The sequence below is a fragment of the Serpula lacrymans genome (assembly GCF_000218685.1).
Source record: "Serpula lacrymans var. lacrymans S7.9 unplaced genomic scaffold SERLAscaffold_1, whole genome shotgun sequence".
NCBI classification, from domain to species: domain Eukaryota; kingdom Fungi; phylum Basidiomycota; class Agaricomycetes; order Boletales; family Serpulaceae; genus Serpula; species Serpula lacrymans.
In genome coordinates, this window is record NW_006763290.1 from 910,400 (window position 1) to 924,571 (window position 14,172).

Sequence of the window (14,172 nt, forward strand, 5' to 3'; positions counted from 1 at the left end):
TCTTAACTCTTCCTCTTTTCAGTCCAACCATTGCTATTTACTATATAAGGAAGTACATACTCTATGTATTATTCCTTAGTTCAATATTAGTTTGGATCTGCGCTTATACCAATACTCTTCAATCTCAATACTCTAATCCACCTCCCTCTTCAGGGACTTGGCCAGACATTTTTTGTTATTATATAGCTTTGTATTTGTTGCCTGACACAGTCCAGTCCTTGCGAGCATGAGCAAAGTCCAACCTAGCCTTACAATGCTTGGCAGAGAGAAGAGGGTGTTTTCACTTGACCACAGCCTTCATGTCAGTCTTTTTCAAGTGCTAGCGGACAGTGTTTGGGGAGAAAGGTTGGTTGATAATGTTGGTAAGAGCTTTGGTGATCTAGACAGCATTTTCTGCCTTGCGAGTGGAGATGAGATGCATGACATGGTAGATATTGGCAGGAGAAAGCTTAGATGGACAACCTCCAACAGACTTTTGGAGCTCAGAACACTCCTTGGAGCAAAGTCTAGAGATGGTAGAGACATGAACACCAGTGGTAGAGGCAATAAAGTGAGCAGTTTGACCTGCATCAAGGAGGTTAAGAATCCTGTTTTTTTGAGTAGGAGAGAGGGATTTCATGATGATGGTGGTTGAGAATAAAGAAGCGTGTGAACTTTTTTAAACACAAAAACAATGTTTATACATGTATTTTTGTTTGTGGGACCAAACAAAGCCAGATATTCAATGATATCATTGTGATCTCTGCTTCCAACTCAAAAGTGAGAAAACTGTTGCAATGGTATTGCTGTTTTGAAATAAACATATCTTCACAACCACTGGGCCAAATCACATGACCCAGGAACCATTTTGTAGTAAAGACCAAGTACTTGTACTTTTGTCAACCCCACCAAAGCTGAGCAAAATTCCTACACCTGTTGGCGGTGCACTTTGCACAATGTGTTTAGGCCAAACATTGCAACGGTTTTTGGAGTCACTGTATGTATGTTACAAAAAATGACATGGATGTAGCGCGGGAGCTGGTGGAAGGCGGCAACAGGGTGGTGGGAAGCAAGGGTGAGAAATCATATACTAGGGGCGCTATGATGAACACCAACATGGCACACGTCTTGTCATGGCTTTGTGCATTGTTTCTGAGCAAAACCACCTGTACGCCAACCCATCTGTTGACCCACCTTGCTCCTGCTTATTATGTATGGCTGCTCAAGCCTCCTCACCTCCTTCTGCAATGCCACCACCCTGCAATTGTGGTCAATGTGAACCTAAGGTCAATCCCGAGGCCAATCCACTTGCTACCCATGCACCTGTACCACCTGACAATGAGACTAGGAGTAAGAACAAGCCAATCACAAAAGAGATGTGAGACCTTTGTCAAGAAAAGCTTTGAGGAAGGACACTGCCAGGTATTTGCTGCTGCCAGCAGGGTACCAACATATTCCCTTCCAACATGTTTCTCTCAAACACATTGATTAAACGCCTCACTGCTGATCTTGATAATTTCAACTCAATTGAAGACCTTGCATCAACAACAAAGACTTACTTGCTGCTACAGCCATACCTTCATATCCTATGGAACACAATCCAGAGTCTGACAGCCAAAATCCACATGATATGTGAATCTCACCACTTTGGAATCAACACAAAAGCCAGGCTGCAAAGGCAAGTTAAACGTGAGGATAAAGCTGCTTTGTTGTCAACCGAGAAGGATATATTCATCATGGAGACAGGTACTGACAGGTACACTTTCTTTCTGAATGTTTGACCCTATTTACTGAAGTCATTGGTGTAGTGGCAACATTCTCTCAAGCGACATGGGTTGAAATACACACATAGATGTCCCATGTCTGCAGTGCATTTTGAAGGATCCTCAGAGGCTCAGCAAGCCAAACGCAAACAACAAGGGATTGTGGGCCCTCTTGAGGCTCCTAGGCAGTGTACACACAAGATAAAAATTGTAAGCACCTCTATATTTTGTTGTACAATGCTGACAAATGCGTTTTGACAGGACCAAGAGAACACACTGCCTTATTGCCAGGCATCCTCATCTGATGTGCTCCCACCTTCCTCCTCTACTACACTGTCTTCATCAGATAGCCATGGTCCCACTTCATCCTTGCTGTTGTGGCTGTAGTTGACTACAAGTTCATCATCCTCAACATACTGGTCTTCTACAGCTATTATTTTGCCTGTATCATCCATTTGGCGGGTACCGCTTTCAGCTGACTCCTCACTGTTTTCCTCCTCACTTTCACTGCTTTCACTAGCCTCTTTGTTGCTCACAGCCTGCTCTCCATCCTCAATTTTGTTGGCCTCTATTTCTGCTTTGTTTGGTACATGTACCCCTGCCATCAGTCCACGAGACTGCATGGTTTCATTAATCCATTTTTGTAGTTTCCCTTCCCCCAACTTATCCACACCACGGGCAAAATCATTAACATTGTGTCCTCCATATGTACAACCAGTGCAGAAAAAATGCAGTTCTGTCTCACGGTAAGACTATAGCAATGATATGATTTCAGGTTGGTTATGTGGTTCTGGATGTTTACTACTTTTGCGTGTGAGGCCAAGACCTTCTAACATTTTTTTTTTCGTGTGAGAGAATTCCTGGACATTGTGAGAGATGATATTGCACATTAGGACTCCATTCCAGGTGGCATCATTAAGATCATGCGAGACCAAGGACAAGGTTCATGTGTTCTTGGATAAGGTCCCCTGCTTGAAACCTACCCGGAAGGCCTTCAAGATTGACGATCTAGTTTTTCAACAAAACTTCACATAGTTTGGGTGTGCTTTCAAATTTCAATGAACATATTATCTCCAATAGGTATGTCCCATATTTTGTATGGCCCGAGCCGCAAAAAGTGAACAACATCATTTTGAAACACTTATAGGCCTGTCCAATGTCACCAGTAATAACTGTATATGCAAATTCATGAGCCAGTAGTGCATCTGACATGAAATGCATTGATTCTGCGAGTGTGTGGTCACCCTCAAATTGTTCTCGGGTGCTTTCATCAAGGTCTGCTTCATTAGCCTTGACTTTTGGCTGACACTGGCTTTTTTTCTGGGTTTTCTTAGCCTTGCTCTGATATGTAGTGGCTTGGGTTTCAGCAAATGGAGAAACATCACCAGGAGGAAACCACTTGGTGCCCAATGGGATAGGCATTGTATGGTTGGCCATAGACTGAGTAAGTGTTGTTTCATATGAATTAATACTGGTATATTTCTCATGTATTTGACTAGCAGAGTGTTGGAGGGACTCAAATGTTGGTAAATTGCCCTCATGTGCCAAGAATGTGAAGTATTCAAACAAATCTGTGGTTTTGAGGTGCAGCCTCCAGCAGTTGAGCATCTATACATCTAATATTTGATTGACAAGGTGATATGCAGGATAATAGTCTACTTTCTTCAGATTTGGTGGAGCCTTCCGTCTAATCTGGTTGGCAGTGTGTCCAATTGTTGCAGGATTGCTGTTAAGTCCCTCTCCCCAATTTGTTTCAAAAATGCGGCTTAAATTTGTCCACTCGGTGTGCCATAGCTCAAGCATGGGTTCTAGAACATCAAAAGCTTAGAACTCATCCTCATGGAATTACAGATATTGCTTTAATTGGACTATCTTTTCAAATGTAAGTCCATCTCCACCAACTAGGATGAGGTGAGGTTGATAAAAGCTGGGTTCCTGGCCAATTTGTATTTGTGCAGAAAGTCAAGAAGACTCTCCTTCAGTTTAGTTGTCTGGGTCTCATTAAAACCATTTGTGGCCAATAAAAACACATTGCCCTTTCATATGGTAGGTGGCACCTTTGCTACTTCATTACAAAAGAGCTCTGACAATTTGCTTTTGTAATGGCTCAGTCCTGGCACATAAAAGCAGAGGGTTTGAAGCTAGTGGACTGCCATAACACCGGTAATATGTTTGACATTGATGAGACTGAGTAGTGAATTTAGACTGACATTTCATTAGTTTTGTGCCAGAATCTTCTTCTTCTCCTTAAGGTCAGCTGCCTAAGGATCAAAGTCTACAGCTTCAACAACACTTGCTGCTGTGCCTACAATCATTTGGTCTGTCTGCCCCATTCTTTGCTCCCACTGCTTATGATAACATTGTACATTGTCTAGGTGCAAGATAGGCCAGTGTTTGGGGTCTGTTCTAAGTGCCCAGATCTCTCTTGCTTTTTCTTTGGAGAGCTTTTTTAAGGTGAGCCGTGTTGAGCTATATGCCATAGTATTACCAACCTGCAAATTGTAGTCAAAGAGGGTTTGTTGTGTCCATGGGTATGTCTCAAATACCATCTCAACTAGCCACTTGAGTGGCACTCCATCACAGGTGCTTTCTTCTACTCTATTGTTAGGACAGCATGTATCTGTAAGTAAACTGTTGTCAATATCAGGACTTGGGCTTTGGGTTGACAGTGTTTCCTGTAAACCCCTAAACCCCTCTGGCATATCAGGTTGACCCCAGAGCTCCAGTTCCATCTTATTCACATCAGCCACCTGTTTAATCCCCCCCTCAATATCCCCTATCAAGCCCACAACAGACTCAGAATACAATGACCCAAAACTTTATAAACTGCTGAGCCTTGAATGGCAAAGGAATTGTTGATGTGAACAGAGGAGTGTGGAGGACTTGAATCTTGGTGAGTCCTTAAATACTGCTGCTCTTGTTACCACCTCTTCAACATGCACTATCTCAGCTTTCTGCCTTTTGACAGCTTTTATGCAGATTGCAGATCCTGTGTGACAATGGTAAGCATACATAGATGTCTTACTTTGTTCAAGACTAATCCACTTTCTGCACAGATTACACTGTGCCTCCTATTTGTCCAAATCTCATAGTCACTTGTAGGATCATCTATCACAGGCTCCAACCCAGCATCTCGCTCTGCTTGTGGCCTATCTACTGCACTGTCCACATAGGCAATCATCTTGTGCTCTTCAACCTGAGTGACACCTTAACTAATAGCATATGACTTGTTGTAGTCTGCATGATATAAGTCAGCATCATAGTAATGACTGTTGTCACCTTTAAAGCTGTTGCTTTTAGGCTCAGATTCCAGGTACTCTATGACTTCAAGAGGGGGAGGGACCAGATTCAGATCAAATATAAGTCTCAGAGCAGAGAGAGTAGGTGGAGAAGTTTACAAGCCAAAAGGAATAGGGGAGGATCAACCATCCAAATCTCCATATGAGTCCGACACATGACTATAGTCAGATGAAGCAGTATTGCCATGTGGGGTTGATTTAGCAGACATAAATTTTTTTCTCAAAGTCCATTAGCCAGTAGAATGTTACTGCAAGATTATTCATGCAAGTAAGTGCTTAATGGAAAATACTTGATAGTCAGTTTCTAACTCATCAGCCACTTGACCAAAAAAGGCAATTACTCAGGCAAGTTTTTCGGGCCAAGGTGTGCTCACACTCTGCAGACATGTTCTTCATATAAAGTATTATCTCTCCTTACAATGAGACTACATATACCATACAAAAAAAGGTAGCAGAAATTTCAGAAATTGTGGAGTGACCAAATAAGCATGACTAGGGAAGTCAGTGTTTGCCATCCTTATCCTAACACCCCCTTGTTGTGAAGTGATATATTCCTGGACCCGTAGGATCTAGGTTTCCAGAATTCAGTTATCACGAGCATTTTGGGCGGATGTTGGTCCCACTCCTACATCATTAGTAATCTGTATTATTGGTAGTATTTTTCCAGGAGCTTTTATACCCTTTTTGGATAGAACCACATGATTGGCTGTTGTTGAGATACTGTGGGCTTCTTTTTCATTCATTATTTCCTCTGTATTCACTTTTCTATGCATTGGAACATTGAATATGCCTGCAGGGGAGGTGATGACCCGTCCCCTGCCCACTGAGAAGCACTAGTAACCCTCACTTTAATAAGTGATTTCACTAGTGTTCCTGGTACTGTAGGTTACCAGGTCTCCAACCACAATTAGAGACGCAAAACAGCACTGGTTGCTTGGACCAATGTCTCACAATCCGCCACGTTGTTCCCCCACCCCTTTCTCTCCAACTATCATCATCTTGACTCCCCTTCCCTCTTCCTCCTCTCATTGCGTAACATAGGTCAGACCCCTTCATCACCTTCCAACCCTAATGTTGGTTTGTCTCCCGACTATGCCGGTTCATCCCCCATCGTTGGTGCAAGCTCTCCTCAGTCTTCTTGTCCTGCAAGTAGTTCAAATGGTGAACTTTTCTCAACCACTTCACTAGGTAAGAGTACTACTTTGTGTCTTCCCTTCTCTATTGCTTATAATCCCCTTCTTTTCGTCATCATTTACTTTTTTGGTTGTTGTGGTTGTTTGTAGACCTTTCTCTGCCGATTAGAAAGTAATACTGCTGATGATGATGGAAAGGCTGCAGCAACTTATGTATCCACTTATCGCTTGTGACGCTCTTTCAAATTTATGGGTGTATACCACAATGAAAATTTCAGAGAGGTAGACCTTTAACCTATGGGTTCTATCCTTGTAGCTTCCTTTTGAGACGTCCCTCAGCTTCTTGACAGTTTTCAATGTTTGACAATAGCCAACTTAAGTGATATTGCATGTGCTCATGGTGTTCATGTTTCCAAAAGTCCAGTGAAAGCCATTTTGTTGAAACATCTTCTCGTGCATCAATGTGATCACTGTTGTGCTCACTTGACCAATTGTCTTTCATGAGTTGAAATGCAATTGTCAGGGAGCAGACTGTTGCCGAGCACCTGACTTTTGAGCCAACATTGAGACCCGGTCCTCCGGTACAAGAAATAATCATGTGGAACGCTTGAGACGGTCTGCAGCAACTCAATTGCATGCTCAGGAACAACAAACGGCCAATCATCCTTCCCCTGTCTTTCCCTACTTTGCCACGACTGCTGATCGCTCAAACATCATATTAAGGAGTGGGATTCGTCATTGTCAACCATTGTTCACAATCAATGTCCATGTGCTGTGTGTGCTTGTAGATCCCACATCCTTTGATCTCAAGTTGCTGCATAATCAATTTCTGCCTCTCCATACCCTTCCAACTTTGTACAATCTGGATGTGTACCAAGGTGCTATTACGTATGATAAAGGATTGGAAAACACTCATCAGTTAGCTGGCATTTTTATGTGTCCAACATATAAGCACTCCCTTGTTGATCGGGGTAAACAAACCCTTGATTCTTGGGCTAACTTTCAGTGTTATGGCCATGGTGTTTTGCCAAATGATGTTCAAGAGGCAGCCCATGAAAGTTCTATCTTGGATCTTATAATGATTGCCCAAGCACGTTCCACTCAGCTGTCCTATCTTTTTTCTGCAAAGGAAAACAATCCGGGGAAATCTTTCCACTTCCCAAAAATATATTAAAGGAAATATTGTGATCTTGCTTCAAAATACACTAAAAGTCCAACAGTTTCTTCCACCTTCTCGCGCTGAAATTGAAGAGAGTGTATGTGCTCTTTTTGTTGGTGTGGACACTGCTGTTACATGCCATAGCATTGCCCAATTGTACCCTGTCCTGGTTAGCAAGCGCAAAATCAAGATTTTGTTGGATTTTTGATTATGTATAACCCATTCTATAGACAAAGTGAAGTACAGTTTTCTAACAAGAACTTGGATGAGTTGTATGCAGGTGACAAGGACAGTGAGCTCCCTTCCGCGCTATCATTAAGTTTTGTTCCCCCTGCTGCATCAGAGAACAGTGCTACTTCTGACTACACTAATCATGATAACCTTGACTCAGGGCCAGTGGGCCACTGGGTAAACAACATGATGACATTCTTGAGGCTGTGGGCTATACTTTAGGGGACTATTCCCCTGCAAGTTATTGTCAGATAAAAGCAATAGCACTAGCTTCCTGCGTTGGTGGTAAGAGGTTCTCGCAAATTCAAAGTGCCAATAGCCTCGTTAATGACAATAATCCTTCCATATTGTCTTTGCTATTTCCTCACTTAGATCCATGGGGAATTGGATCATTCAACCACCCAGATTGCACTGTAGAGCAGCACATTTCGTTCCAGAGGCAAGTGCACAACCTTCTTATGCAGCATAATTGATGTTTTCAACTTGATCCAAATTTTGCTTATGTGTGTTTCAATATCTTGCAAAAAAAAGAAGTTAATCAGCAGATCTGTTTTCGGGTGTTATCTGATGTATGTGATATAATAGGTGCAGATATTGCTGAATATGCTCCCGGTTTGACAGACCTGTTTTGCCAATGACAGAACAATCCAGCTGCAAAACCTTCAAACAACTATCAGAAAAAGGCTTTACGCCTCCTTAACAAATTGAAACTCATTGTCAAGGACCTCAAGGGGTCGACTGGCTACAAACTCTGCCAGAGGAATGAGATTTGTGCGCTCATCAAGAGATTTAGTACTCCCGCATTATTTCTTACCCTGAATCTGTCTGATATCAATCATCCTTTGGTAGGAGTTCTTGGAGGCTTATTGCCTGAGCAATGGCAACAAATGTCTTTGTACAATTGCAGCCTGTTTGTGGCTAAAAATCCAGCTGCTGCTGCTCAGTTTTTCCATGTTGTGATGTGCACTTTCTTCAAAGTTATCGTGAAACATGGCTCTAACTCACCTGGTTTATGTGGGCACAGTGAAGCATACTACAGCATGATGGAAGCACAAGGAAGGGGTACCTTGCACTGTCATATGTTATTGTGGTTGCATGGCAATCCAAATCCTCAGGTGTTGCGAGACCAAATGTGTGAAGATCCTGCATTTGAAGTACAATTGTTTCAATAGTTGGAAAGTATTATCAAGTGTGAGCTTCCTGGCATGACGGACATTCTTGTTGAGCAAGAAGGTGTTGCTGTTCAAAAACCTCCACTGGCACCTGAGTCTATAGATCCACGTGTCCAAGATGCTCCTGATGTTGTAGTCAATGAATCATTGTTCGAGAAAGAGTTCCAGGAGTTTGTAAGAGAGTTAGCTGTGTACTGCAATTGGCATGAGCATACAGAGACTTGTTGGAAACATTTAAAACCTGGTGAACCGCGTGACGACTCTCACTGTTGGATGAGAATTAATGGTAACACTCGATCTTTCACAGATTTGGATCCAGAGACGGAGTCCATCCTTATTGCGCAGATTACATCCACACATTAATAACTTCAATGATCTTGTGTTGTTTTTGATGCGTTGTAATATCAATATCAAATATATAGGCTTGGGGCAAGCTGCAAAAGCTCTTGTATATTGTGTAACTGACTAAGAGCTCATTGCCTGTCCACATTGGTTTTGATGCTTTGCGCTATGCTGTGAAACAAAATGGCATGAAATTCTCAAATAGTGATTCAAGCTCGGCTGGGCAACATTGAAGTCTGTTCACAAAGAGTGCTAACACTATAATAACACACCAGGAAATGTCTCACCAGCAAGTTATGAGCTATCTTGTGGGAGGTGGTGACTGCTACAGCAGCCATAGCTTTAAGTTGTTACATTGGGCTGATTTTGACTGCTATGTACTTCATGAACTTGAATGAGCTACCAATCCAAGGGGTGCGGGCCATGTGGAGCAAGTTGTTGATGATCCCAACGAGTCTGACATTGATGTTGAAAGTTGTGATGGGGATGAAAGTGCTGATACGGGAGATGAGGTTCTCATCATATTTGATGGAGAGTGATTTAGTTCTAACACAAACATTATAGACTACTGCCATAGGAGTGATGACGACTGCTTCAATAACCTGTTTCTTTGGCACTGAAAGCACTCAGAAAATTTCATTGAGGACAGAAGAAGCCAGGTTGGCCAAGCTCACCTCATATCAGGGTGGAGACAACAGTATGAAACACGCATCTGAGGAAAAAAGGCATGTCCTAGAGGTCGATTCCAATTGGCACATCCTCAAAAGGATTCTCATCTTATTTGTATGCATGAGGAAAGTTCTGTTCCTGTGTTATTGGGTTCCTCTTTGCCTCAACCAAACCAAAGTGAAGCCAATTACCTGTTATGGTGCCGTGCCATGCTCATTTTGTTCAAGCCTTGGTGTTTGGTATTAGACTTGAAGGAAGCTCACCACTCATGGTGTGATACTTGTGAAGCCTATGATTTTCCACCGTATTTTTGTGTTATAATGAGTAATATGATTGTGGAAAATGAGTGCAAAGATGCACGGGACTTATCTGAATCACAACGTGTAGGACAGAATTCATCTCACAGTAACAAAAATACAATACCCCAAGAAGTTGTTGATGACATTGAGGTCCTACAAGTGGCGTCTCTTCAATTGTCTTTTGAAGCTATTGCAGCATTAGAGAGTGTTCCATCTACAACAAAGAAGGATGAAAATGTTAAAAGTGTGTATTGACTGCATTAGAACAAGCAGGTGTGTTAATGTCAAAGAATCAGCAACAGATGCAGTTCCCTACTCTCCTCCCACGCCCGCAACTGCCCATAATCTCATGACTATTTGTCAGCAAGCACAATTAATGAAAGACATTAAAAAGTGTAAAAGACCACGTCCTACCGAAGATTGCCAAACTCTTCAGAGTGCCAAGCACGCCCGCACTGATGTAGGTCCTCACACATCATTGAACACAGTCGCTCTTGACCAGCTTTCTGGTGTTGGCCCCATGTCCTTTCTCTCCTCCCACCCACGTACACCTATCAGCATTCTACACTAAATCATCGAAGAAAAAGGGATTAAAGGCAATACAGAGCAAGAAAGAGCACTTACTTTGGTTGGAGAACACTATGCAACAAAAAGTGATGAGTAGATGCTGCTGTACATTGCCAGCATTGTGGGCTCTGGAAAAAGTTAATCAATGCAATTGTGGATTTTTTTGATAGGTGTTACTCCTCACACGAGCTCCTCCTCAGCGCTCCCACTGGTTGTGCGGCTGTGCTAATTGGTGGATACACTATCCATGCCCTGACTTTCTTACCTAAATCAAAACACAAACCAAATCAGAATGAGCTAGAAAAGATCTGGTGCAATGTAAAATACCTTGTGATTGATGAGATTTCAATGGTCCCCGCCAAACTATTGAGTGACATATCCCATAGACTTTGTTCAGCCACCGCTGCAATTCAAGTTGAGCAAACAAACCTTTTGATGGGATGAATGTAATATTTACAGGAGATTTTGGGCAGCTAAAACCTGTCAAAGAGACGGCAATGATTAGTTATAGTTTAGTCAGCCAATTGCAACCAAACTCTGCTCAAACCAATTATGGCCAATCATCACTACATGACGCTTTCCTGTGACATCAAGTGAATAAGGTTGTGAAAATGAAGAAGAACTGGAGAGCACAAGGTGATCCCACTTTTGTTAACTTGTTGCAACGAATTTGACTGGGCAATGCATGGAACAGAGTAAGTGCCTTGTCTACTGAGCAAAAAGGGTGTGGTGTCAAAAATTTATGCTGAGTCTGACCTCAATGTATTAACAAAGCGGCATCTGACTTATCTTTATTCACACCATGCAAATGAACTCCATCAATTTGATGACACAGCAATCATTGTTTGTGAAAAGGTTGTCCGGGATGCCATCAACTACAAGAAAGTTGAGTTGTTTGCTCGCTCTACACAACAAGAGTTACATACCTACCATTCCTGTGACACAGTCAAGAAATTGGACATTGAAGAAGATCTTCAACAGTTTGTGTGGACAAAAATTAGCTCCTCCATCACTCATGATAGTTTGGGAAAGTTGCCTCTCGTACGAGGCATGCGTGTTGTGGTAACAGAGAATGTTGCCATTACTTCTAATGTTGTAAATGAAGCAGAGGGGATCTTGGACAACATCAAGTTCTCCACAGATGCTCAGAATCGCTGTTATGCTGAATGTGCATATGTTCAAATTGACAGTGTTGATGATGAGAACTGTTGTTAGAAAACCACACACAAAAACAAACTAACACACTATCCTCCCAGATTCCACGAAACTTGTTTATGGGCTTTGCCTCCTAGAACAGTGGGTGCTCTGGTTGTTTGTGGGGTGGTATGTATGAGGATCCTTCAAAGTAAAACCCAGAGATGTATGGGTGTGGGTTTTGAGGAGGAGGGATAGTTGGAATATAGAAAGATAGGGGCTTTGTGGCAAGTATAGACGAGCACTACCTTGCTAATCGTAGCACAAGATAGGTTTGAGAACGACAATATGACGAGGTTTCCAGTGATAGCAGGCTCCTGACGCACAGACTGTAGTGCTCAGAAGGACTCTAATTGAAAGGGATGACAATCACTTTCAAAAGTGACGAGTGACAATGACAGCAGTTGACAGTGGTAGCAGTGGGAAGTGTTGTGACCACACTGGATCACAAGTAGTAGTGAGTAGTGAACTTGAAGGGCAAGACAAAACACTATCAGTATCAACACAGTTCCTTTATTGTCAGTCAGGCATTCTAAAAAATATGTGTCCATAAAAATGATTCAAAAATTAAAAATAATTGTACTGTAAATGAATGTTCTGCTGAAAAAAAAGAAACTGGAGCCACCGGTCCACCACCTAGTCCAAATCCAACAGTTCCATGGCCTCACCAATGGACTGGTTGTGTTGGACCACCTGGTCAAACAAGGGAGGGAGAGGAGTAGTCCCAATTTGGAACAAGTGAGTCCCAGGCAGCGTGTGGTAGGTGTAGCTGTAGCAAAGACGATGGACAAAAGATAAGTGTACCCAAGTAAATGGGACAGCGATGAACATGGGCGATGCAAGGGGATGAACCTTCTCCAGCTCAAAAACTACCCACTCACGCTCCAACCAGGCAAGACGTGTTACGCTTGGAATGTGCAAGCCTGGTAATGCTGGGTTTCTGATGTATAAAGGGTTTCTGATAAGCTCGTCGTAGACAAGTTTGAGACGTATTCTGATGATGAGGGTTTCAACTGATGAATACCAAGTTACACTGTTAAAGCGTACAATCGTATTGGAGATGTTAACTACAATACAAGTGGCTATATATACTGTCCTACTTTAGGGTAGGTGTTTGTGTTGAACAAACAACAACGGGTGAGAAACTATAACAAGTAACCAGTGTGGGAAATAGTAATGAGTAGTGGTAGGTAGCTACTCAAGGAAGAAATAAAGTCCGTATGAGTCACAGTTCATAACAAGACGAGCGACCAATGTTTTGATAGTATATGATGGTAGATCAACGTCATAAAGATGGACCTGTTGCCCTATTTGAACCGGCCGCCGGGGCTTTGCTGATATCAGCAGTGGCACGTGGTAGTCAATGGATCAGCGACGGAAGCGGATAGGAAGTGGCGACATCAGAAATGGTGGGGGTGCAAATAAGATGAGGAGGAGGAGGGTGGAGGTGACGAAAAGGTGGATTAGAATGGGGATCCAGAAACGACCGTCAGGTGAGAATAAAAAGGAGAGGAAGGGGCCCATGGTGGGGTTAGGCAAAGGAAGGGAAGTGAAGGAAACGACAAAAACGAGGGCGCAATGCAATGTGTAGCCAGTGGCGACGCGAAAATTTGCCGAAATGCTGAAATGCGGAAAGTACCGAATGGAAAAGCAAAGGTGAGCGTGACTGGATTGCTATTTCACGTGGCACTGTGCCTGTGTGGCGCAAAGGCGAGTCTTTTTGAATATTCGCTTTGTTATTGACACCTGTCCATGCTACCAATCAACTTTGGTGCATGACACCGCGAACACTGGATTACTTCAAAGCCTGGGAATACTGGACTACCATTACATAGTATAATGGACCCCAGGTTTGTGGTCCACTATTCTAGTTCCCTCAAACCACTGTGCCTAGCCTATGGAATGAGTCCTTTGCCTGTTCTGAGAACTGGTTCCACATTATGATTTGCCTTTCTGCATATACTACATGACTGGGTTTAGCCTCCATTTTATTAGCATCTTGAAAATCCTTCCAACCCTTAGTTTGATGTTGAAAATACTGAACTGTCCACTTCATCTTGAGGCACACCAGAATGTCTTTTTTTATCCACCTGTTGTACATGGCTTTTGCTCTTAGCCAGTGAACCCGGTAAACTGTACTTTATTACTAAATGTTAGCTGTTTGATACCGTGAAACTGTGACCGGGCTGGGGCACATATATTCAGACATCTAGGTCTGTTGGGAGGTGTCAAATTTCAGATCTATGCTCTAAAACTATGGCAATGCAGTGTTGCGGAGTCTGATTGTATTTGGATTCATGAGCTGGGTACTTGCCTTGAGGTGTTCTGGCTTGAGCTCTTGATATTTTTGTAATATTTCTGCCCG

At 42.7% G+C, this 14,172-nt stretch overlaps 2 protein-coding genes across 2 annotated transcripts; one reads left to right on the forward strand and one right to left on the reverse strand.

Annotated features, from left to right (window-relative positions):
* Positions 1-2,023: 2,023 nt before the first annotated feature.
* SERLADRAFT_404529 (uncharacterized protein) lies at positions 2,024-3,164 on the reverse strand (the record flags this gene model as incomplete). The annotated part of the gene is made up of 3 exons (XM_007312105.1): positions 2,024-2,494; positions 2,726-2,750; positions 2,884-3,164. 3 exons carry the CDS (start codon positions 3,162-3,164, stop codon positions 2,024-2,026), a joined length of 777 nt encoding a protein of 258 aa, XP_007312167.1.
* Positions 3,165-10,067: 6,903 nt separating this feature from the next.
* SERLADRAFT_431788 (uncharacterized protein) lies at positions 10,068-10,617 on the forward strand (the record flags this gene model as incomplete). The annotated part of the gene is made up of 2 exons (XM_007312106.1): positions 10,068-10,290; positions 10,343-10,617. The coding sequence occupies 2 exons, from the start codon at positions 10,068-10,070 to the stop codon at positions 10,615-10,617; spliced, it is 498 nt and encodes a 165-aa protein (XP_007312168.1).
* Between the last annotated feature and the right edge of the window lie 3,555 nt (positions 10,618-14,172).